The sequence below is a fragment of the Anomaloglossus baeobatrachus genome (assembly GCF_048569485.1).
Source record: "Anomaloglossus baeobatrachus isolate aAnoBae1 chromosome 3 unlocalized genomic scaffold, aAnoBae1.hap1 SUPER_3_unloc_1, whole genome shotgun sequence".
Taxonomy (NCBI): Eukaryota; Metazoa; Chordata; class Amphibia; order Anura; family Aromobatidae; genus Anomaloglossus; species Anomaloglossus baeobatrachus.
The window spans coordinates 9,462-35,616 of record NW_027441780.1 but is presented as its reverse complement, the minus strand read 5'-3'; the positions used below and the strand labels follow the sequence as shown (position 1 = coordinate 35,616).

Below are 26,155 nucleotides of genomic sequence, written 5' to 3'. Positions count from 1 at the left end.
AAAAAAAAAATTTCTCCATCAAATTAAAAATGTGTAAAAAGATGAATTTTTTGGAAACAGGCGGCACGGTGGCTCAGTGGTTAGGACTGCAGTCTTGCAGCGCTGGGGTCCTTGGTTCGAATCCCACCAAGGACAACAGCAAGGAGTTTGTATGTTCTCCCCGTGTTTGCGTGGGTTTCCTCCGGGTAGTCCGGATTCCTCCCACATTCCAAAGACATACAGGGACCTTAGATTGGGATCCCCAATGGGGACAGTGTTCCTGATGTATGTAAAGCGCTGCGAAATATGTTAGCGCTATATAAAAATAAAAATTTATTTTTTATTTTATTTTTAAATGATCCATTATAAAAAGTACACAACCGTAATTACATAAAATGAACTCTTTATTAACAGATATTAATAGACTTTCACTATTTACTAAAACAGACAATCTATTAATGACTATGGCTTCACTCCTGTGTGAATTCTCTCATGTCTAATAAGAAGTGATTTCCAAGCAAAACATTTCCCACATTCTGAACATGAATATGGCTTCACTCCTGTGTGAATTCTGTCATGTGTAATAAGATTTAATTTCCGATCAAAACATTTCCCACATTCTGAACATGAATATGGCTTCTCTCCTGTGTGAATTCTCAAATGTTTAACAAGATTAGGTTTTAAAGCAAAACATTTCCCACATTCTGAACATGAATATGGCTTCACTCCTGTGTGAATTCTCTCATGTGTAATAAGATTTGATTTCCGATCAAAACATTTCCCACATTCTGAACATGAATATGGCTTCTCTCCTGTGTGAATTCTCTCATGTGTAACAAGATTTGATTTCCGATCAAAACATTTCCCACATTCTGAACATGAATATGGCTTCTCTCCTGTGTGAATTCTCTCATGTGTAACAAGATCTGATTTCTGAGCAAAACATTTCCCACATTCTGAACATGAATATGGCTTCTCCCCTGTGTGAATTCTCTCATGTGTAACAAGATATGATTTCTGAGCAAAACATTTCCCACATTCTGAACATGAATATGGCTTCTCTCCTGTGTGAATTCTCAAATGTTTAACAAGATTTGGTTTTAAAGCAAAACATTTCCCACATTCTGAACATGAATATGGCTTCACTCCTGTGTGAATTCTCTCATGTGTAATAAGATTTGATTTCCGATCAAAACATTTCCCACATTCTGAACATGAATATGGCTTCTCTCCTGTGTGAATTCTCTCATGTGTAACAAGATCTGATTTCTGAGCAAAGCATTTCCCACATTCTGAACATGAATATGGCTTCTCTCCTGTGTGATTTCTCTCATGTGTAATAAAATCTGATTTGTCAGCAAAACATTTCCCACATTCTGAACATGAATATGGCTTCTCTCCTGTGTGAATTCTCAAATGTTTAACAAGATTTGGTTTTAAAGCAAAACATTTCCCACATTCTGAACATGAACATGGCTTCACTCCTGTGTGAATTCTCTCATGTGTAAAAAGATTTGATTTCCGATCAAAACATTTCCCACATTCTGAACATGAATATGGCTTCTCTCCTGTGTGAATTCTCTCATGTGTAACAAGATTTGATTTCCGATCAAAACATTTCCCACATTCTGAACATGAATATGGCTTCTCTCCTGTGTGAATTCTCTCATGTGTAACAAGATCTGATTTCTGAGCAAAACATTTCCCACATTCTGAACATGAATATGGCTTCTCTCCTGTGTGAATTCTCTCATGTGTAACAAGATCTGATTTCTGAGCAAAACATTTCCCACATTCTGAACATGAATATGGCTTCTCTCCTGTGTGAATTCTCTCATGTTTAACAAGACCTGATTTCTGAACAAAACATTTTTCACATTCTGAACATGAATATATCTTCTCTCCTGTGTGAATTCTCTCATGTTTAACAAGACCTGATTTGTGAACAAAACATTTTTCACATTCTGAACATGAATAAGGCTTCTCTCCTGTGTGAATTCTCTCATGTGTAATAAGATTTGATTTCTGAGTAAAACATTTCCCACATTCTGCACATGAATAAGGCTTCTCTCCTGTGTGAATTCTCTCATGTGTAATGAGTTTTGATTTCTGAGTAAAACATTTCTCACATTCTGAACATGAATATGGCTTTGCTTCTTTGTTACTTTCACTTCCCTTAGCATTCTGTGTGGAACTCCTGGTACCGTCATCTGCCATAAATAAAATTGAAGTTATAAGCTTTTAATAATATAACCTCAAACATACACAGACACACATAAATCCATACAAATTCTAAAGTGTGTAGTGTTCTACTTTAAAAGGCCTATGTGACAGTAAATATCCAAAATGACATTTTAAAAACTGCACCCTTCGAAGTGCTCAAAACGACATTCAAAAAAAAATATCTACAAAAGTATATCCAGTGGCACTCTATAATATAAGGATACTTTGGCATTGCATTACTGCTGTAGAAATATTAGAAAAAAGGGATTATTACATAGGTAATGAGAAAAACGAGTAAAACGACATAGGCATTGCATTACTGCTTTAGAGATATTTGCAAAGTGAGATTCTTCGTTTATGTACAGGTAAAATAGATCTTTGTACCGTGTTAGCCAGTAGAGAAAAAAATTGTTTAAAAGAACTGAAGTCCTCAGTGCTTGATACCTTTTAATGGCTAACTGAAAAGATGGTAATAATAGCAAGCTTTCGAGACTATTCAGGTCTCTTCTTCAGGCTCAATATAACACAAAATCTGAAGAGTCACATATTTATACACAACAGGACATAGAATGGGGCAGTAAATAAAACAAGTTAATGTGAAGCAGAATTATCACTATGGCAAGAGGACAAACTGCTGTGGCCATAAATATTGTTGCAGTTCAGTGTGAAAGTTTTATTGACCTCTGATTGAGGTCTGGTCCAGGGCTGTGATGCCCCTGGATGGTCTGAGGAGCACATCTCTTAATTGATGTAAAAATACATGAATCCATGAGACACATTCATCATTCCTGCTCTGAATGTGTCAAAGGTCAGCATAAGTTTGTACTCCCATAGTCTCCTATCTCTCTGGGACTTGAAGTTACCTTTCAATACCAGCAATTTCATGTCCATGATGCTGTGGTCTGGGTTACAAAAATGTTTGGCCACAGGTAGATCTATCCTTTTTTCTCTAATAGTGTGGCGGTGAGAATTCATCCTTGTCCTGAGCTGTTGTCCTGTGTCCCCTACATACAGACCCCAGTTGGACATTTAGTACATAAACAATGGTAGCAAAGTGAAAAATATTCAATACGCCTAAAACATAGCCTTTAATATTCCATTAGTAAAAAGGTCAGAAAAGGACCTAATGTTAAAAAAGGACAATACAAAAATCAATAAGAAAAATATAGCCAGAGAAATATATAATGATCCTATAATCAGACCAACTGACTAATCTTAAATTCACCTTATAAAAAATGATGTGAATATTGTATCCAATACTGAAACATACTGCGAAAACAGCGGTGATAAGAACATAGGAAAAGGAACGGTCTTACCCCATCTGCCGTGTCACCCTTTCCCTATTTGATGAAGCACTAGTGCTGGGTTGTAATGGCTACCAAAGGCAAGATAACCTGGTCCTTAACTACATGACTCAGGATCCCCACAGGTTCCAAACATGTATCCAGTGATGTGCATAGTTCTCCCAACGCGTTTCTTATATCATCAGGGGAGAGATAAACTCCAAATTTCCAGTCAAAAAATGACCCACACAATATGGCACAATTATTCCATCAAGACCAGGAAAAGCCTGGGCAGAGTGCGCCTATGTTCTTATCACCGCTGTTTTCGCGGTATGTTTCAGTATTGGATACAATATTCACATCATTTTTTATAAGGTGAATTTAAGATTAGCCAGTTGGTCTGATTATAGGATCATTATATATTTTTCTTATTGATTTTTGTATTGTCCTTTTTTAACATTAGGTCCTTTTCTGACCTTTTTACTAATGGAATATTAAAGGCTATGTTTTAGGCGTATTGACTATTTTTCACTTTGCTACGATTGTTCATTTCCCAGTGAATTGTTACCCAGTAGCTATTTATTGTTTACATTTTGTACATATAATTAAGTACACCACATTGGTTGTGGTGCAGCTGAAGGTACCTGGGATCTTGTAGTCCTGATGTGATCTGGGAATCTTTATCTTGTCCGTTGTCAATATAAATTGACAGGTCTTACATTTTTTCTGGTTGAAGGGAAGTGTTCTTGTAGTTGTTGGAGAAGACAGGGAGCTTCTGACAATGAAGCTTCTTCGATTTGGGGGCTGTCTAAAACACAGAAGTGGGGGGGCTGGAAAAATAGATTTTAACTGGGCATCTTTTTGCAGTAATAGTTGTGGTTTCCGTGTAGCTCCTCTTAACACCTCCAGATGTGGATTGTGATTGCAAGAGCGACCCGGTTGTTTTCTTCTTTAGTTTTATAATGTAGGAGATGGTTTCTTGATATTCTCGTGGCTCTTGTAATCTGGTTTTCAATTGTTCTTGGGTGGTAGCCTTGATTCATAAAGGTCTTTCTGAGGCCCTCAAGGTGATTGTCTCTATAGGTGGTGTCACACACAGCGATGGAGACGACGTCGCTGCTACGTCACCATTTTCTGTGATGTGGCAGCGACGTCCGTCGCTGTCGCTGTGTGTGACATCCAGCAATGAGCTGGCCCCTGCTGTGAGGTCACCGCTCGTTGCTGAATGTCCTGCTTCATTTTTTGCTCGTCGCTCTCCCGCTGTGAAACACACATCGCTGTGTGTGACAGCGAGAGAGCGACGAACTGAAGCGAGCAGGGAGCAGGAGCCGGCGTCTGGCAGCCTGCAGTAAGCTGTAACCAAGATAAACATCGGGTAACCAAGAAGCCCTTTCCTTGGTTACCCGATATTTACATTAGTTACTAGCACCGCCACTCTCACGCTGCCAGTGCCGGCTCCCTGCACACAGCCAGAGTACACATCGGGTTAATTAAGCAATGTGAACTCCAGCTACGTGAGCAGGGAGCCGGCACTGGCAGCATGAGAGCACACCGCTTAGCGCTGGCTCCCTGCACACGTAGCCGGAGTACACATCGGGTAATTAACCCGATGTGTACCCTGGCTAGGAGAGCAGGGAGCCAGCGCTAAGCGTGTGCGCTGGTAACCAAGGTAAATATCGGGTAATGGTTACCTGATATTTACCTTAGTTACCAAGTGCAGCATGGCTTCCACAGCGACGCGTGTCGTTATAATCGCTGCTTCGTCTGCTGTGTTTGACAGCTAAGCAGCGATCATAACGACTTACTAAATCGCTGTTGCGTCACAGAAAATGGTGACGTAACAGCGACGTCGTTGTCGCTATGTGTGAACCCAGCTTATCTGTACTGTTGGAACATATCCGATTGTACCTGATAGCCTGGCTGTATACAATAGTTTATGTGTTTTGGATGAAAACTGTCCCATTTCAGGTATGTTGGACAGTCAATTGGCTTCATGTACAGGGATGTCTCTATTTCATTGTTCCGTAGTTTAATGATGGTGTCCAAGAAGTTGATTTCAGTGCAGGTTTAGTTGAGTGTTAGGTTGATGGTGGGATAAAACGGATTAAAGTGTTCATGGAAGGTCTTCAGCTGCTCCTCAGACTGTCCAGATGATTAAAATATCGTTAATGTAACGGTAGTAGGCCAGAGGCCTGATAGGACAAGAGGATAAAAAGTCACTCTCAAGCTTGGCCATGAAAAGATTTGCATATTGTGGTGCCATTTTGCTTCCCATTACAGTCCCAGTCTCCTGTAGATATATGTTATTGTCAAATGCAAACTAATTATGGGTGAGGATGAATTTTGTAAGCTTCACTACAGAATCGGCATCAGTTCCTGTATTTTCCAGGAAGACTTTGCAGGCATTCAATCCATCCTGGTGTGGAATATTAGAATACAAGGATTCCACATCCATGGTGGCAAAGATGGTTCCCTGTGGTAGAGAACCTATTGCTGATAGTTTTCTCAATAGGTCAGTAGTGTCCTGGATGTATCCCTTACCAAGGGTTTAAGGATACTGTCTACCATCCAGAGACTTGTTTAGTGAGGGTGCCCAGTGCCCACACATGAAATGATGGGTCTTCCTGGATTTCCAGATTTGTGAATTTTGGGAAGCATGTAGAATGTGCCTATTCTTGGACTTACCGGTATCAGTTCATCAGCTGTTGAGGATATGTCAGGCAGACAAGAGACCAACTTCTTAAGTTCCTTATAATAGTCCTGTGTAGGGTCAGACTCCAATTTTTTATAGTAGCGTGTGTCCATCAGTTGTCTGTGTGCTTCATTCATGTAGTCCGATTTGTTCATCATGACTATTGCACCCCCCTTGTCTGCAGGTTTAATGATGATTTATTTGTTGGTTTTCAAAGATTTTATGGCCCTTCTCTCCTGGGCACTGATGTTGGATGGTTGCCTCCTGTGTGTGTCTAGGATAGTGGATTTTACCAAATGTCTGAAAGTGTCTATATAGTTATCCAAATAAGGGTTGCGTCCTGGTGGAGGTGTCCAATCTGACCTTTTCATGGTTGTCAAGATCCGTCTTCCTTCAGTCTGGGTGGATTCTGAAAGATCTGCATCGTTAAAATATTCCCTCAGACGTAGTCTCCTGAAGTAATCTTCCATGTCGCTGCAGAGTTCAGTTTTGTCTAGAGCTTTATTAGGACAAAATGAGAATCCCCTAGAAAGCACAGCAAGTTCCACTTTCTTTCGTTTATAATCCGAGAGATTGATAATACAGTTACATGCTTTTGTGTCTTGAATGGAGTGGTTGTCCAAGTTGTCAGGTTTTAGCTTTATTATCAACCTGTTTGTATTAAGTCCAGAATTGAAGCGCAGTCAATGTAGTTTCTTTTCCTTGTTGTGGATCAGAAGAGTTTGTAGTCTGTAGTAGTATTGTTGTACTTTTTGCTCTGTGCTTTCTGGAAGTGTCTTCCTTTGTGTTTCAAATTCCCTCTGGATTTTACTCTTGATGCTGTAGAAGACATGCAAAAGGTGGTTCCTTAAGCCCGCTTTACATGCTACAATATATCTTACGATTTGTCGTTGGGGTCACATCTTAAGTGACGCACATCCGGCATCGTAAGGTATGTTGTAGCGTGACAGGTATGTGCGATTGCGATTGAACGTTAAAACGTTCATCGCATGCACGTCGTTCATTTCTCTAGAATTGAACGTCAGATTGTTCATCGTACCTGGGTTAGCACACATCGCAGTGTGTGACACCCCGGAAACGATGAACAGATCTTACCTGCGCCCTGCGGCTCCCGCCCAGCAATGCGGAAGGAAGGAGGTGGGTGGGATGTTTATGTGACGCCCTGGACTAGCCAGGGGTCACAGGTAACAACACACACACCCCCACCCCCAGCAGTTCACAGCAGTCATCCCCAGTGAGACCTGATTTCTTCCCTCGGGTTTAGACAGACACACCAGGTGGGCGGAGTCAGGCAGATGGGCACGCCCACCGAGGAGTCTAGCTGGCCTGAGGCAGAAAACAAGTTCAGACAAGTCCAGGCAGAGGAAGGGTGAGGAGGTGTGCAGAGAGGCAGACGCAGACTGGGGCCTAGGTTGGAGCCAGTCAGGCAGACGGTAGTATGCAAATAAGAAAGCCGCGGAGACACCATCACGTGTTTCTCAACGCTGGCAGGAAACTAGCCAGGTCTTTCATCGGGAAGGAACAACCACGGGAAGGGCAGTCTCCAGTCAAGGAGACCACCCATACCAAACATGGTATCCATCCACAGACAGCCGTTTCGGGGTATTTGTCCCTCATCAGTGTGGAGTAGGAATCTGGCTAGTGGGGGCAATGCCTAGTAAAAGACTACTTAAGCAAGCATTATTGACCTTAGGGAGATCAACAAATGTAATGTGAAATCAACGGTAGTGGCCGTCTGCAGGGGCAAGGAAGACAGTCTTGGTGGAACCGTAGATAGCCGGGACAGGGTGGTGGCCCGTCCGGTACCGAACAGAGGAGCCAGCTGGAAACTGGAGCACAGGAGGAGCGTACAAGAAGGTGCAGGAAAGGACTCACAATACCAACCCGGGGTCAGGGGAAAAACACTGCAGCCGGCTGCGGGACCCGTCCATCCAGCCGTTTGGTTTACCAGAGACTTTGTGACTTTCTGTCTAAGTGAGTACAACAATGCCATCCGGCACCACGCCGCGCTGTCCCTGCAACCCTGCACCCCAGCTATCCAGCCTCCCCGTATCACCACCGGGCCCCGGGAACACCAACCCCTACCCACGGAGGGGACGACATCCTAGCTGCTCCCTACCATCGCTCCCAGGATCCCCGTCACCAGCAGCGGTGGTGCCATCATCACCACGACCCGTGGGTGGCGTCACGAACTATCTCCCCAAACAAACCACCCCTTTTCACTCGTGGGCGAGGAGCGCTGCTCGAGTCCCCAGGTCCGGCCCACCGCTCGAGCCACCGAGCAGCTGCAGCAGAAGCCCCGGACCCGAGCGTAGCGAGCGCGCCCCTCCGCCCGCGACATTTACGTCTCGCTCAGCTCCACCCCTCCGCATCTATTGGCCGGCTGCCGCGTGACGTCGATGTGACGCCGAACGTCCCTCCCACTCCAGGAAGTGGACATTCGCCGCCCACATCGAGGTCGTATGGAAGGTAAGTATGTGTGACAGGGGTTAATCGTTTGTGTGGCACGTTCAACAAACTGAACGTGCCGCACATACGATGGGGGCGTTGCAAATTGCATACGATATCGTATGCGAAATTGCAACGTGTAAAGCAGGTTAAAGTCTCTCAGAAGTCCTGTGACAAAGGTTTTGTGCATAATGGGTATTGTAGGTATGTAGAATTGGGTTTGTAATCCAGAGTCCTTTGAGGATCAGATTCTCCTTTTTGCATTTGGATAAGAAAAATATGTCACTGTCCAGTTGTGCACGTTTCTTCAGAAGTGTCTTTAGTTCCATCTTTTCAGTTAGCCATTAAAAAGGTATCAACCACTGAAGACTTCAGTTCTTTTAAACAATTTTTTAGTTTATGTATTGACCAATCTATGTGAGCCCGATAACCTTGACAAGCACCTGACCAAGCACTCTGCCCTATAGCTAAGGTGTGTCCACCATTTTATTTAGCCAGGAAGCAGACATGCAGATTTTTAATCACACATAGAGGCATTTAAGGTTAGGTTCCCAAAATAATGAGATCACCTTGTCGAGGTTATCGGGCTCACATGGATTTGCCAATACATAAGCTAAGAATCTCTCTTTGCAAATATCTCTGAAGCAGTAACGCAATACATATGTCCTTTTGCTCATTTTTCACGTTAGCAATGCATTTATCCCCTTTTTGTAATATTCCTACAGCAGTAATGCAATGCCAAAGTACACTTTAGATGCATCACAGAAATTAAAGCAATGTGGAAGGAAAAAAATAAAGATTTTAATTTTTCCCACAAAAGTGTTGCTTTAACCACAAATTTTCATTTTCCCAAGGGTAAGATGAGAAAATGGACCATATACGGTAATTCTGTTGTGCAATTTCTCATGTGTTCGCTGATAGCCCATATATGGTGTAAAACTATTGCTTGGGTCAACGGCAGGGCTCGGAAGGGAAGAAGCACAATTTGACTTTTGGAGAACAAAATTGGCTGAAATAGAGGATGTCATGTCACGTTTGTAAAGCCCTTGATGTGCCTAAACAGTGGAAACACCCCAATAATTATGTCATTTTGAAATCTACACCACTGAAGGAATGTATCTAGGTGTGGAGATCATAGGAGTACCCTTATATAGGGCAAGGGGTCTTTAGCAGACCCCCAGCTATTATGGCGATCCATATACACCCAATGATAAATGTTGCTGGGGGTGTTGGATATGTGGAACATTGTACCCCATAGGCTGCGAGTTCCAAATGCTACTGTCAAAGATCGAAAAGTTAACAGCAATGGGTGAAGCTTACCTCCACTGAATAACTCAGGCATCATCTGCTGGCAATAATGGAGACTCCGCTTTTGAGCCCGCAAAAAGCAATAGGATGTAATAATATGTTACATATCGAGAAGGAGTTAAAGAAAACCTGGCAGCTACAAAAATACTATTTACCTGCAGATATAGTGGTAATCTGAGTACCTAGCATTTAAATGATATCTATCTGGTTTATTAGAACAGTGTGTGACGCTAGTCACTGCACGGACAAGCCGTGAGGCAGGGTTATCAAACGTTCAAAGAGAGCATGCCGTGAACTAAGGGGAAAGACAAAGGCATAGTCAGCTCTGGGGTCAGAATATCAGGAGGATAGCGGATATGGACAAATGGATTGTCAGAGGAGGCCCAAGGTCTGGCAGCTATAGATCAGAACACAGCACAGATAACCGAAGCCCACATTCGCAGGGAGCCGCGGTGGCGTCGGACTCTGTTCACAAGCAACCTGAAACTAGCTGCTCAGCTTCAGCTGAGTCTTTTACACTGTTTTCCAGTCCTGTGGAGTGGTTTGTGGCTCCTTGAGAGGGGAGCTACTTTCTATTCAGCTGTCTTCTCCCTATTTAAGGTTTGAGATATTACTTGTTACTGCAGATGATACCTTCAATTTATGCTCCTGTGATTCCGGTCTTTGTGGCGATCCTTTGTGGGGTTTGCATCTCCTTTCCCAGTGGGGGAGAGAGGGGGTGTTAGATCAGGTTTTGGACAGGAGTTAGTGTTACGCTGGCAGTCCAGACTTGGATACCATCAAGCCTACCCCTGGGAAAAGGGACAGCACAAGATCCCTAGTCTGAGGGCCCATTTCGGGGGGTCCCTTCTCCAGTTACCCTGGCACCTCCGTGATACCATGGTTTTGGGACTAACTACTCAGTTAAGTAACTGATCAATCACTCAGAACAGGGAATCCCCTGAAGAAACCAAGCACCTCCCAGTTTCAGATTGGACAGTTGAGCTGACGCTCAATAAACTAACAGCTTGGCACGGCCCTGATTCCATAGAGAGGCAAAATTGTCACTCACTGCGTCCAAGACAGCGGAGAAATTGTGACAGTGTCTGCAAGGAGAAATTGCAGTTACATTCTCCCAGCAACTGCTCACTTCCAGTCACCAGCACAGTGGGAGAGGCTGTAACAGTCACCACTCACTAGATACTGAGCGCCCAGTAATCAACCCTCTTGTTCCTTGGCTGACAGCCTGTGAGCGGTAACTGTTACTGTTTCCCGCACTGCATCGGTGACTGTATACGAGCGGCAGCAGGGAGAATGTAACTTCATTTTCTCCTTGCAGCTTGGAATGTGACTGTTCTCCTTGTTATTTAATGGTGACTTCACTGAGGAGGGTTACCTGTGGAAAGGTCTCTACTCCGTTCATCACCCCGCACATCCATTTCTCCTTTTTCCATTGTGTCTGCAGCGTTCTGCATATTTTTTCCCTGAATTTCAAAGCTGTAAAATAAATAATGTAAAAGTCACGGACATAAGGAAAAGTCATGTGGAAGGTTCTAGATGGACGCTTCTACCAGAGCCGTGTGGCCCCTGAGACCAATCCATGCATGGCCTCTACGCCTCCTATATCCCCCGCGCTGCCCCAGAGTCAGTTCAGCAGGGATAGAAGCAGACGTGGCAGGATCCACTTAGTGTGGTACATTATGACATTGGGATTTCCTTCATTGTTTTGTCTTCACAATTTGGACGCCCTAATGCTTATTTTTCCGTCATTTTATAATTGTTTTAGTCAACAATATTGTATTTTTGAAAGCTTTCTTTTTGAGGTACATTAGTTTTATTCAATTTTTTTTCTTTAAAGGCGTTGTCCGACATAAGCGCAAACATTTTTTGCAAGCTATTCTGTGCTGTATTGTCATATAAGGCTACATGCGCACGCTGCAGTTTTTTCTGCACACAAACTGCAACCAAAACTGCACCTTGTCAGAGTGAGCCTGGAAATGTCCCAAAAACGCTTGAAATGTAGGTGCGTTTTTAGTGCGTTTTTTTCTCACAGCTTTTTTTGAAGGAGAAACGAAATATGATAGGAAAGGATAATGGATAGATAGCTAGAATAGATGATAGATAGTAAAAAATAGAAAGAATAGCTAGATGGATAGATAGATAATAAGAACATATAGATTAGATAATAAGAAAGAACTAAAAGAATACATAGAAAGAAATAACAGAATAGCTTGATAGAGGAATAGCCAGCTTGGTTAGCTGTTTTTTTTTGTTGGGGGGGCTGGGGGTAAAAATAACATGGGGTCCCCACATTTTTCATATACAGTACAGGAACAGCAGCAGCTGCAATCCTCAGCTGTCTGCTGTACCTTGGCTAGTTATGAAAAATAGAGGGGATCCCACACGTTGTTTTTTTTAATGATTTGATTTATTAAAAAAAATGACGTGGGATCCCCTCATTTTTTTTTAATACCATCCAAGGTGCAGCAGACAACTGGGGGCTGATAATATTAGGGTGGAAAGGGCCATCGTTATTTGGTCCTTTCCAGCCTAACAATAGCAGCCCACAGCCGCTCTAGAAGTGTCATATCCATAAGATGCGCCAATTCTGGAGCTGGATCCGGCTCTTCCCGTTGCCCTGGTGCGGTGGCTATAGGGGTAATAAGGGGTTAATGGCAGACCATAGCTGCCACTAAGCCCTAGGTTAGTGATGTTATGCGTCTATGAGACACCCCACATCACATCAAAACAGCCAAAAAAATCCTTTATTTGAAATAAAAAGCCACCCTCTTTCACTACTTTATTAACCCCCAAAACACCCCTCGAGGTCCGAAGTAATCCACACGAAGTCCCACGACGCTTCCAGCTCTGTTACATCCCTGTCCTGTCACAGCCAGCAGTCATACAGCATGGCTGCCAGCTGTGAGTGTGGACAGAGCCGCAGCGATCAGAATGAACTAGGGTAAATCCCTGACGTCACAGCTACAGCTCTCGCAGTACGGGTGTCGCAGCAATGACATCACGGGTTCACTGCGGTTCAAGCCTGATGTCCTCCAGCTGTCACAGCAAACCACCCGAGTGTCAGCGGTGCCATCACTCAGGTGTTTGCTGTCACAGTTCGAGTACTCCTCCGCTGATAGTACAGCACTGAAGAGAGTCGCTCTATGTAGAGACGTCCACCGCAGCTGTGATTGGTTGCAGTCAGACAGCTGTCACTCAGCATGGGGGCTCGTCTGACTGCAACCAGCCAATCACAGACGGGGGGAGGAGTAAATATGTATGAGGCTAATGAGCAGGTCCGAAAGAAGATGAGAGGCGGGGGAGCAGTGTGACAGCCGTGATCGGTGAGTATCTACTGCTTGGGGAGAAAGAGAGAGAGCGCAAGAGAGACAGAGAAACCAACACAGGCTCCGACATGTCAAATTCACTCCAGCATTGATTTTGTCATTCTGGAACTAAGTTGGTGAGCTGCGTTTCTGTTGACAAAACCGCAGGTAAAACGCATGCAAAATGCACCAATTTGATAGCATGCATTTTTCCTTGCCTTTTTGATGCCCTCATTAACTTCAACGGGTGACAAATGTTGACAAAAACGCAAGAAAGAATAAACATGCTGCATCTTTTTTGTCACAAACTTTTGACAAAAAAAAAAACGCTGACAAACTGCAAGGTGCACATTACAAATCTGACTTCTCATAGACTTTGCTGGGAAGTCAGATGTCAGAAAGTTCTGACAACAAAACTGCATCAAAAAAATGCAGCAAAAATGCGACAAAAACGCAGCGTGCGCATGTAGCCTAAATCACCCCTACATTTTTTTTTTTGTTTCCTAACTGTTGTTCCTCTTGAATTATCCCTTCATTCTCTGCTGACAGTTTATTTACCTTCAGCTCAACCAAACGTGAAAACTTCCTATGCCGAACCTCACAGTCAGAGCTGGCCCCACCCGGCCTCACTGTCCAGCCCCGCCCCTCTTCCCACCCTCTGCACACTCATTAGGCTATGTTCACATTTCCGCTATTTAGTATCCGTCACAATCCACCGCTCTGATAAACAACGCAATTTGTTTGGCGGATTCCGTTGTTTCCCGTAGACTTGTATGAGCGTCGGATTGTGACTGATGCCATTGCGTTGCATCCGCCACGCGACTAATCAGTGGTGGAACGACTGACCATCGGGTGGCAGGAACGCAGCATGTAATGTTTTTTTGAGCAGCGGAATCCTTTTGATTTCACCGCGCATGGTCAAATCTTGTGTTTAATTATTCAAATCAATCTCTCTCTCGCTCTCGGCGGTCGAGCGATCAGCTGATCACCCGGCAGCCGCCTTCTGTGAGTGATCAGCTGATCACCCGGCAGCCGGCTACTGTGAGCGACCAGCTGATCACCCGGCAGCCGGCTACTGTGAGCGATCAGCTGATCACCCGGCAGCCGGCTACTGTGAGCGATCAGCTGATCAGCCGGCAGCCGGCTACTGTGAGCGATCAGCTGATCACCCGGCTGCCGGCTTCTGTGAGCGATCAGCTGATCACCCGGCAGCCGGCTTCTGTGAGCGATCAGCTGATCACCCGGCAGCTGGCTACTGTGAGCGATCAGCTGATTACCCGGCTGCCAACTATTGTGAGCGATCAGCTGATCACCTGGCGGCCGGCTTCTGTGAGCGATCAGCTGATCACCCGGCAGCCGGCTACTGTGAGCGATCAGCTGATCACCCGGCTTCTGTGAGCGATCAGCTGATCACCCGGCAGCTGGCTACTGTGAGCGATCAGCTGATTACCCGGCTGCCGACTATTGTGAGCGATCAGCTGATCACCTGGCGGCCGGCTTCTGTGAGCGATCAGCTGATCACCCGGCGTCCGGCTACTGTGAGCGATCAGCTGATCATTCATAATAGCCGGGCCGCTGGTTAAACAGTAAAAAAAAAAGAAAAAGAAAAAAAATAAACAAAACGTATCGTTGTTTTGCAACCAGTCACATCAGTTGTGCCACTATCTGCAACGCATCCGTTGCATCAGTCACACAAGTGATTGTGACAGATGCAAAACAACGGAAGTGTGAACATAGCCTTAGCTGTCAGTATTCGGCCCAGCACTGACCTGTTATCACTCTAGCATTAGAAATAACAGCCCCATATCGGGCTCTGCACCCCCCCCCCCACACGCACACACACACCAGGCTCTGCCCCCCCACACACACACACCGGGCTCCGCACCCCCCTCACCCCCCACCGGGCTCTGCACCCCCCACACACACACACACACACACACACACACTGGGCCCTGCACCCCCTCCCCACACACACACACACACACACACACAGACATCGGGCCCTGCACCCCCCACACACATCGGGCCCTGCACCCCCCCACACACACATCGGGCTCTGCACCTCCCCATACATCGGGCTCTGCAGGCTGCATACATATGGGGCCCTGCACCCCCCATACACATCAGGCCCTGCACCCCCATACACATCGGGCTCTGCACCCCCCACACACACATCGGGCTCTGCAGGCTGCATACATATGGTGCCCTGTACCCCCCATACACATCGGGCCATGCACCCCCCACACACACACACATCAGGCCCTGCACCCCACCACACATCGGGCCCTGCACTCCCCACACACATCGGGCTCTGCACCCCCCCACACACATCAGGCTCTGCACCCCCCCACACACATCAGGCCCTGCACCCTCCCACACACACATCGGGCCTTGCACCCCCCACACACACACACACACATCGGGCTCTGCATCCCCCCACACAAATCGGGCTCTGCACCCCCACACACACACACATCGGGCTCTGCACCCCCCCATACATCGGGCTCTGCAGGCTGCATACATATGGGGCCCTGAACCCTCCATACACACACATCCGGCCCTGCACCCCCCACACACATCCGGCCCTGCACCCCCCACACACATCGGGCTCTGCACCCCCCCATACATCGGGCTCTGCAGGCTGCATACATATGGGGCCCTGCACCCCCCATACACATCGGGCCCTGCACCCCTCCCCACACATCAGACTCTGCACCCCTTCCCACACATCGGGCTCTGCACCCCCTACGACGCTCTGCACCCCCACCGTGTAGGGTATACACACTTACCTCTCCTCGGTCCCCGCCGTTGCTCCTCGGTCACCCGCTGTCTGTGCTCTGGACATATAAGCACAGTAGTGACGTCAGCGCTGTCCTGAACTGTCAGAGCAGACAGCGGGACAGTGATGAGAAGCAGCGAGGTGCTGCCTGTCATCTGTGCTTTCAAATGTATTAACATCTGTGATGCCGATACATTTGAACGTGCAATCCTGAGCAGGGGGCCCAGTGTTGGGAGGTGACCCCGCGATAGCTGCCGCTGCCAGGCCTCTCTCCCGAGCTCACGGGCCCCACAGCAGTGGAAGGGGAGAGTACGGAATGTGGGGAGGGTGCGGGGGAATGTGGGGAGGGTGCGGAGGAAAGGGGGCGGGGACTCCACGCACTGTACCTGCCCAGCAGGGCGCCTACATGACGTCAGCTGTGATGCCCGTCGACAAGGCAGAACATAAGCTCCTGCACTTGTTGTCCTGACATCACAGGAAGCAGCAAAATCCTGACAGGAGCCGTCACATGACCACTCTGAGCCGGGGGAGAGGGCTGATAGCAGGGCAGGTAGGTAGTTACTGTCTACTTACCTGCCCTAATGTAGAACAATAGTGTAATTACAAAAAAAAGGCAAAATAAGCCGGATAACCCCTTTAAGAGGGTGGACAGAGGGGTACATAGAAATCATGGGACCCCATAGCGGAAGTTCTAATTGGTACCCCCTCCCCAAAAAAATAAAAATGTAATTAATATTCAGATGGGTCATATACGTACCTATCTCACAACTTTACAGCCTTTACAATGTAACTTTCCTCCTAATGAAGTCCATTGATTCCCCTTTCATTTCTCCCATAATGTATAATACAAGCGCTGTATGATACCTCCACAGTGACTTCCTCCACACCAGGGCTGAGGAGTCGCTAAGAAAAACCTCTGACTCCCAATATTTCACTGATTCCAACTCCCTCATACAGTTCACACCAGAAGTTTCCCTCCACTATCTATACAGACACATCTGCAGGTTTTTCCCTCCACTATCTATACAGACACATCTGCAGGTTTTTCCCTCCACTATCTATAAAGACACATCTGCAGGTTTTTCCCTCCACTATCTATACAGACACATCTGCAGGTTTTCCCTCCGCTCTCTATACAGACACATCTGCAGGTTTTTCCCTCCTCTCTATACAGACACATCTGCAGGTTTTTCCCTCCACTCTCTATACAGACACATCTGCAGGTTTTTCCCTCCGCTCTCTATACAGACACATCTGCAGGTTTTTCTCACTATATGACATGAAATCAGAATAAATCTTTCCCGTTTTAGGTCGTTTAGGAACCAAAATTATTTCTATTTGCCAAATGCCGGAATAATGAGAGAGAGGGAATGTCATACACAGGCTCCCCCTGATGTCATTACACCTATCAGGGGCCCACAGCTGCAGAGCAAGTGCGGAACAGGGAGCCAGTGCCCATCTGCTCCTCAATGGTGTTTAACCTGCATACGAGGAGACAGTAATGGCCCCATCAGTCACAGGCCTGGTCGTTGTGACCCTGCATAAATTACACCATACACATAGATACTATATATAGTAAAAGATAGATGGATACATTAGATAGATGACTGCAAGGTCAGGCTGGGGTGTCTGAGGTCCAAAGGAGGAGGTAACTCTAGGGGCCACACCAACTATATGCAAATACCTGCAGGAGCCCCCACACAGCCTCCTACGCACGGCAGGAGCCCCCACACAGCCTCCTACGCACGGCAGGAGCCCCCACACAGCCTCCTACGCACGGCAGGAGCCCCCACACAGCCTCCTACGCACGGCAGGAGCCCCCACACAGCCTCCTACGCACGGCAGGAGCCCTCACACAGCCTCCTACGCACGGCAGGACCCCCCACACAGCCCCCTACGCACGGCAGGAGCCCCCACACAGCCTCCTACGCACTGCAGGAGCCCCCACACAGCCTCCTACGCACGGCAGGAGCCCTCACACAGCCTCCTACGCACGGCAGGAGCCCCCACACAGCCCCCTACGCACGGCAGGAGCCCCCACACAGCCTCCTGTGCACAAAAAAAAATTACACTAACCTAATCCCGATTCCCAATACCGAAGCCTCCGTCTCCTATTCTATGGCGGCCTGCAGAGGCAGTGCTATGCGATGACTTCCCCGCGCTGCACTCGTGGTACGATGACATCTCTTAAGCCATAGACCTGTAGCGGTCTGCCGCTTAGGAGACGGGCAATGAGAGCATGAAACTCTTGCTCTGTTACAGGATTGGACTGTATTTGGGGGCAATGTGACGCCAAAACAGCTCAATGCGGTAGTGGCAGAAGATTCAGGGCTGCAGGCAAGAAGTTCAGAGCCGGAGCCCCGAATCTTGGATACCAGCAATGCCCCTGCCGCCGGGTCCCCTCTGTCTCCAGTTTGGGGGCGCACCGGGGCATTGGCTGTGTCTGTGCACCAGATGGATGCCTAATAGATGATAAACAGATAATAGGATGGATGTAAAAACAGACAGATACAGACAGAATGTATACACAGAAACACAGCTACTAATTGCACACTATACAGGACAAACATATCTTATACATAACACAGACAGACGGCACGTAATACATGATTCACATTATACTCACTGCCTTCCTGGCCTCCTGGAGTACAGAGGGTCTTTAGAAGCAGCTTCTCCAGCTGCAGCAGTGCAGGCGGCCCTACCCCCTCTCTCTGGTGAAGACGGGAGAAGACAGGACGCAGAGCACACAGGATGGGAGGGCGCCCTCTGCTGGAGCCTGTGCACTGCAGGAGCAGCATATGAAAGTGAATTGATGCTCCCTCCAGCACCCCCTGTGCTGTCTGCTGGCTGGACCCCTGTGTGACCGCACTAATCGTACATACCTAAAGCCGGCCATGAATGCAACCCCCATATTCCTCTAAATATAATGCACACCCATTAGCTCTCCATTTAGTATAATGGGCTTCTCACTGCCTTCCATATATTACTATATATTACTATATACTATAATGCACCCCATAGTCTTCCATATATAATACATACCAATTCTCATTCCTTCATATATTGTAATACATCCCATAGTCCTCAATACAGTATAATTCAGCCCTCATAGTCCTCCACATATTCTAATGCACTCTTCATATATTATAATGCATCCCTATAGTCCGCTATATAATATAATATAACCACCATAGTCCTCAATATCGTGTAATGCACCCCCATAGTCCTCCACATAGTATTATGGCCATTGGCCACCAATGTACTCACTCATTTATATATTAAAAAAAAAAAAAGAAGGAAGACAAACCTCTCCTCTTTCCCGCACTGCTCCGGTCTCTGCAGTGGTGCGTGTTCTGCAGCTCTGCACATCTCGGCACAGCGGGCACACAGTAGTGACTTCGTCGCGCCCCCCTGTGCTGAGACGCCAGATCTCAGATGCAGAAGGAGAACGATTGAGGAGGAAGCAGAGAGCTCCATCTTTCATCATTGCTTTCAACAGTGGTGACATCTGCAATGCTGAGCAGGGGAACGAGCGGTGCCAGCGCTGATATCACCCCCCCCCCCCCCCCGATCTCTGCTTTATGTTTTATTTTACACCACACTGGGCGGCTGCAAAAACATCAAAAAGCTGTTTCAAATGTATAATTTTTTTATGTTTTCTTTGGATTTTTTGAATGAAACATTTTTTTGATTGATATAAAACCTTTCTGATCTTATTCACTTTCTTTTCTCCCAGTTTGGGGTGTTGAGTAGAGATGAGGGAACCTGTGAAAGTTCGGTTCGTCGGCAGCAGTGGTACCTCCACTAGTTGGAAATTGACCCGAACCCCAATGGAAGTCACTGATTGGCCGTTCTAGTCTCCGCCCACATAATGCCAGCCATAAGCAGAATATTTCTGGGAGAGGATGGGCGGGGGTTTTCCTTTTTTTTGGGGGGTGTGGGGGGGGGGGTTGCACATTCCAAGCAATTATGCTGTTGTTACCCTCAGTGTGAGCAGTTTAATCATTGCAATGGGCTCACACCGGGCTGAGCACCGAGCGTACCTGAGCACAGCGATGCTGGCGCCATTGCTCAGCTTACATAAAGCATCCGAACTCTGTTTTCTTTTAAAATTGGCATTTGGCTCGAAAAAAAACAAACACCAAACATCGGGTTCCCTCATCTCTAGTCCTGAGATCCTCTGCTCGCTGATATAATACACTGGGCTCTGTATTGTGATTATTTGTCCATCAGTGTAGACCTCGTATGTGCACACACCGCTTCATAGACTCCGGCGAGTGCGACCATGCTCCGGGGCTCGGGACAAGCATTTTGATGCTCGGACGGGATCGACTTGTTTACTGAGTATAGTGGAAGTCAATAGACAGATATATAATAGATATATAGATAGACAGATAATAGTGATAAATAGATAATAGATAGATGTGATAGATAATACAGACAGATAATAGATAGATCACTGCACTGACCCTTTCTCCTGTGTTCTGCGCTGATCTTCGGCCTCGTCCTCCTCACGGATTTATACCAGCTGTCTGATAGATAAATTAGATGGAGAGTTAATAGTGATAGATTTGGATAGAAAATAGACAGATAATTAGATAATAGTTAATAGAGATAGACAGATCGATGATGGATATGTGATAGATAATACAGATAGATAGAGAGATATATAAAAGATAATATATATATTTATTCATTGATATGGCACTATTAATTCCATAGCGCTTTACATACATTGGCAACACTGTCCCCATTGGGGCTCACAATCTAAATTCCCTATCTGTATGTCTTTGGAGTGTGGGAAGAAACCAGAGAACCCGGAGGAAACCCACACAAACACGGGGAGAACATACACACTCCTTGCAGATGGTTTCCTTGTTGTTATCTGAACCCAGGACCCCAACATTGCAAGACTGCAGTGCTAACCACTGAGCCACCATAGATTCCACCCCATAGATATTGATAGAGAATAGAGATACATAGATAGATACATAGATACATAGATAGATAGATAGATAGATAGATAGATAGATAGATAGAGGGATAGATAGAGGGATAGATAGATAGAGGGATAGATACATAGATAGATAGATAGATAGATAGATAGATAGATAATATATAGTGATGAGCGGACTCTCAGATACCCGGGAGGCAGGTCCATATGGGTTTAATATAAACCTGATTCAGGCCCGGAATTGATCCTGGATATCTGGCCGGATGGCGGTCTCCATATAAAAAAAAGTCTATGGGGACCAGAGTCCTGTGTTTTAAAATGGTGGTAGAAGGGATAGTGGGATTGGAGCAGGCACATTATACTGTGAGTTTCCGTGCAGCAATAACCTCATTAACCTCATACACATTCACTGCTTCTCCGCCCACTGCCAGTCCCTGCGTCTGATTGGTTGCAGTCAGACGCGCCCTCAGCCTGTGTAACAGTGTGTCTGACTGCAATATATATAAAAATAAATAAAAAAAAATTGGTGTAGCATCCCCCCGTATTATGAAACCCAGTACAGCTAAAGCATAGAGCTACAGGCTGCAGCCCCCAGCCGTACCCTTACATTGGCTGTGAAAAAAAAAAAAAAAGAAGTACCGCATGCAGCTTTTTTTAAAATTATGTAAATTTTAAAAAAATCTGCTCCCCCCCTAATTTTGATACCCGACCATGATAAAACTCGCACCTGGAAGCTGGTATTTTCAGCCTGGGGAGACTCATGGTTATTGGGCCCCCTCGGCCTAAATATAGCCTGTAGCCGCCTGGAATTGCTGGATCCATTAGATGCGCCAGTCCTGACACTTTGCCCTGGTGTGGTGACAATGTAATCAGGGGTTAATGGCAGCCCAGAGCTGCCACTAAGGCCTGGATTAGTAATGGGGAGGTGTTTATGAGACCCCTCATTAATATTATGTAGGTGAAAAGAAATAAACACAAACACCAAAAAAATCCTTTATCTGAAATAAAATACAATAAAGCACCCCTTTATTAACCCCCAAAACACCCAGGACCAACGTAATCCACACAAGGTCCCACGACGATTGCAGCTCTGCTCCATCTGAAATCACAGCGTGTGGCCATAGAACATGGCTTCAGGCAGGAGTCACACTTGTGTATAAATCGCACGAGTGCAATGTAAGAAAATCTCACATTGGCTTCAAGACAAAGTTAATCAATGAGGCAGCTCCGATCTGCGTTTTTTTGTCTCAGCTCCAATCGGACTAAGGGAAAAAAATAAATGAATTAAAAAAAAAATAAAAAAATCACAGAGTGCTGCAATTGCACAGGTATCTCACGTGAGACTCGCCAATGCAAATCTGTGGGTGCGAGAAAAAAACAATGTCACACGGACCATCCTAGTGACATCCGTTTTTATGGATACAATTCTATCATGTAGCAGAAAACACTGCCCTGTGCGCACTAGAAAATGGAATATTCTTAAGAAAATTCCGCACCTTCTGAAAGATTACCGCAACTGCGCTAAAAAAACGCAGCAAACCGCACCCGAAAACCGCATGCAGTTTTACCGCGGTTTGGCTGCGGTATTGCCGTGAATTTTCCGCAGATTGTTCCCTGCAGCTTTTTACCATTATCTATGGCAAATACTGCAGGTACCTGCGGAAAAGGAGTGACATGCACATTCTTTTGGCTGCAGAAATTCTGCAGCAGAACCTGAAGGGGAAAAAAATCGCAGTGTGCGCACATCTTTTTTTTTTTTCCATAAGTTTTACTGGGAAATGACTGGAGAAAGGTTATGAACATTTTCTGCAGCAATTCATGCAGCAAAACTGCGGCAAAAACCGCAGCAAAAACCGCAGCGTGCGCACAAGGCCTTAATGCTCCTGTAAAAGGTCCTGTAAATGACTAAAAGCTGCTGAGAAAAAAAACAGATTGCACACGGACAGCACAAGGATGACAAGTGGCAAACAATCGTCCTAATCCCCGGCATGAGAATCGGACGCAATCATACGCAAGTGTGACTCCAGCCTCAGGCAGAGAATGACTGAGCTGTGATGACATCACTCAGGTTACTTCAGAGACCTCTACAAAGACGTCCCAAAAGAAGGACTAAGCCAAGAACAGGAAAACAGAACATCAAAACTAAAGGCGATGGAGGAGAAAGTCAAACATTTCCTAAAACCCTCTGGATACACCAATTACATTACAGGAAGCTGCAGAAAGAATCTGTTCCATAAGGCTGCTTTCACACCTCCGGTTTTAGCAGAGGCGGCCAATCCGGCTCTAAAACCTATGCAACGGATGCGGCGACAAAACCGCATCCTTTGCATAAGTTTTTGACATGCGGACGTCCATTTTTTGCCACTTGCGACAGGCTACTGAGCATGCGCAGTGGAAAAAAACGCATGCGGCGGCCATAGGCATGCATTGGAAATCGGGCCGCATCGGCCGGATGCGGCGTGATGCGGTTTTTTTGCTGGACAAAAAAAGTGCCAGGTAACGTTCCATCTGGCCACTGCATCGGCTAAATCTGCCGCATGTGGCAAAAAACGGACGGAACGCAAGCCCATGCGGCACAATACGGCACTAATGTAAGTCTATGCAAAAAAACCCGCAACCGGCGGCAAACAAAACGGTGGTCCGGATGGAAGCCCCCCAGAGATGCTGAAATAAAGCCCACCGGAATACAAGCTGGAATGATTAAACTGTTCAATATTGTGCTGAATGCCGGCTTCTTCCCTCGTACCTGGAAGCAAGGGTCCATCACACCCATCCACAAGAGCGGGGACAGGTGTGACCCTGCCAACTACAGAGGAAGACGTGTCAGCAGGAACCTGGAAAACTGTTCACCAGCCTCCTGAACAACAGGATCCTTAGTTTCCTCACCGAGCACAATGTCCTCAGCAAGAGCCAACCAGGGTTCCTGCCAAACCACCGCACCACGGATCACATCTACACCCTGCACAGTCTTATTCAGAGCCACATCCACAAAACAAAGTACGTGACGTTATACGCCTGTTTTGTGGACTTTAAAAAAGCTTTTGACTCCGTGTGGCATCCGGGATTGTTCTTGAAATTTCTGGAGAGCGGAATAGTAGGAAAGTCCTACGATGTCATCAAAAGCTCCTACACCGAGAACCTCTGCAGTGTGAGTGTGAACGATAGAAGAATGGCTTATTTCCAGCAGAGCCGAGGAGTCAGACAGGGCTGCAGCCGAAGTCTAAGGCCCACTTTACACGCTGCAATATCGTTATCGATATCCCTAGCGTGCGTACCCACCCCCATCGGTTGTGCGACATGGGCAAATCACTGCCTGTGGCGCACAACATCGCTAGGAACAGTCACACTACTTACCTGCCTAGCGACGTCGCTGTGACCAGCGAACCGCCTCCTTTCTAAGGGGCGATTCGTGCGGCGTCACAGCAACGTCACTAAGCGGCCGCCCAATCAAAGCGGAGGGGCGGAGATGAGCGGGACGAACATCCCGCCCACCTCCTTCCTTCCTCATTGCTGGCGGGACGCAGGTAAGGAGAGGTTCCTCGTTCCTGCGGTGTCACACGTAGCGACACGTGCTGCCGCAGGAACGACGAACAACATCGTTACTGCAGCAGCAACGATAATTGGAATAGGGGGTGATGTCACCGATGAGCGATTTTGAACGTTTTTGCGATGATTCAAAATCGCTCATAGATGTCACACAACGACATCGCTAAAGCGGCCATATGTGTGTCACAAATTCCGTGACCCCACGAGATCACTTTAGTGATATCATAGAGTGTAAAGCCACCTTAACGCTCTTTAATATCTCCATCAATGAGTGTACACTGCTCTGGAACGTTTCACAGCTCCAGGTCTCACCCTCCATGACGCCCAGGTGAAATACTTGCTCTATGCAGATGACCTCCTGCTCCTGACACCAACTGAGACAGGCCTCCAAGACAACCTACAAATCTTGGAGAAATTCAGCTCTACGTGTGCGCCACTGATCAACCTAAAAAGAGGCCAACATCATAGAGTTCCAGAAGAGAAAAATGAAGATCGGACCAGCACCTTCATTTGTCTTAAATAACTGCGCTCATACAGGAACGGACACATACACCTACCTGGGCCTGGAAATTCACCAGTCAGGAAGCTTCAAATAAGCAATAGAGATTGCTATGCCATCCGAAGGAAACCATCATCTGAAGCCACCAGTGAGGGTCTGGCTAAAAAGCTTCAATTCCATCATCACCGAAATCCTCCTGTACGGCAGTGAAGTCTGGGGCCCTCACACTTAGCCCGATTTCACACATCCGGCTTTTCACTGGTTTGGCGGATGCGGCGCACGCCAGTAGCGTATACAGTACAGTGGCAGCGCTACAAGCGCCGGGGTCACGTGCTGTCATGTGACCGGCGCATGTGACCCGGACGTTACAGCGCTGTCATTGTACTGTATACACTGTACGGGAGTTCGCCGCATCCGTAAAACCGGCGAAAAGAAGGATGTGTGAAACGGGCTTACCCAGATTGATCAAGGTGGGATTCCAGCCCAACATAAATATTCCACCTGGAATTTTGTAAGCGCCTTCTCCACGTCCATCAAAGCACCTCCAACAGCGCCTGTCAGGCCGAGCTGGGCAGTTTCCCTTTACACCTAGCAGTTCTGAAGAGGGCACTGTCATGTCAGTCTCACCTACAGAATAACAATCCACGCTCCCATCACCATAAAGCCCTGATACATATAGGTGGTCCAGATGAAGCAGGACCCCTGGCACAGCTCTCCCAAACCCAACAGGATAAAATGACCAATCACAGCAGCCTGATAAAAGCCAGAATCAGGAAGATGGTAGACGAGGGCCAGGAGAGGTGTCAGTGACTGGAGGACCGATATCAACACCTCACAGAAACTGACCACGTACCACAGACTACAGACTGGCCCCATATCTGGAGAAACCCCCCGACCCCAGAGACCGCAGGACTATGAGCCAATATAGACTCAGTGCCCACAGTCTAGCCATCAATTCCCACACAAGCAGAGCTACAAGCCAGGGAGGACAGACTGTGCCAACACTGACCTGGAGGCCAAGGAAGGATGAAACCCACCTCCTGCTACACTGCACCAAATACTCAGCAGTGAGGGACACTCACTTCAGGAGACTATGATATCTTCCCGGGATTTCAGCTCCATAAAGGAGGAAGAGAAAA

The 26,155-nt window shown here is 46.5% G+C and overlaps 1 protein-coding gene across 1 annotated transcript; it reads right to left on the bottom strand.

Moving 5' to 3' along the window:
* Positions 1 to 381: 381 nt before the first annotated feature.
* On the bottom strand, positions 382 to 26,155 carry LOC142258710 (uncharacterized). The gene is made up of 4 exons (XM_075331328.1): positions 26,099 to 26,155; positions 20,487 to 20,549; positions 11,309 to 11,409; positions 382 to 2,189 (listed from the first exon to the last, which is right to left on the bottom strand). The coding sequence occupies exons 3-4, from the start codon at positions 11,385 to 11,387 to the stop codon at positions 442 to 444; spliced, it is 1,827 nt and encodes a 608-aa protein (XP_075187443.1). The 5' UTR covers positions 11,388 to 11,409; positions 20,487 to 20,549; positions 26,099 to 26,155; the 3' UTR covers positions 382 to 441.

What these genes read in the sequence shown, in the direction of transcription:
- LOC142258710 (XM_075331328.1), bottom strand. Translation starts at nt 11,387, where the DNA reads ATGCAGAACGCTGCAGACACAATGGAAAAAGGAGAAATGGATGTGCGG. An exon ending in GAGTAGAGACCTTTCCACAG is followed by an intron (nt 2,190 to 11,308) that starts GTAACCCTCCTC and finishes TATTTATGGCAG; the next exon opens with ATGACGGTACCAGGAGTTCC.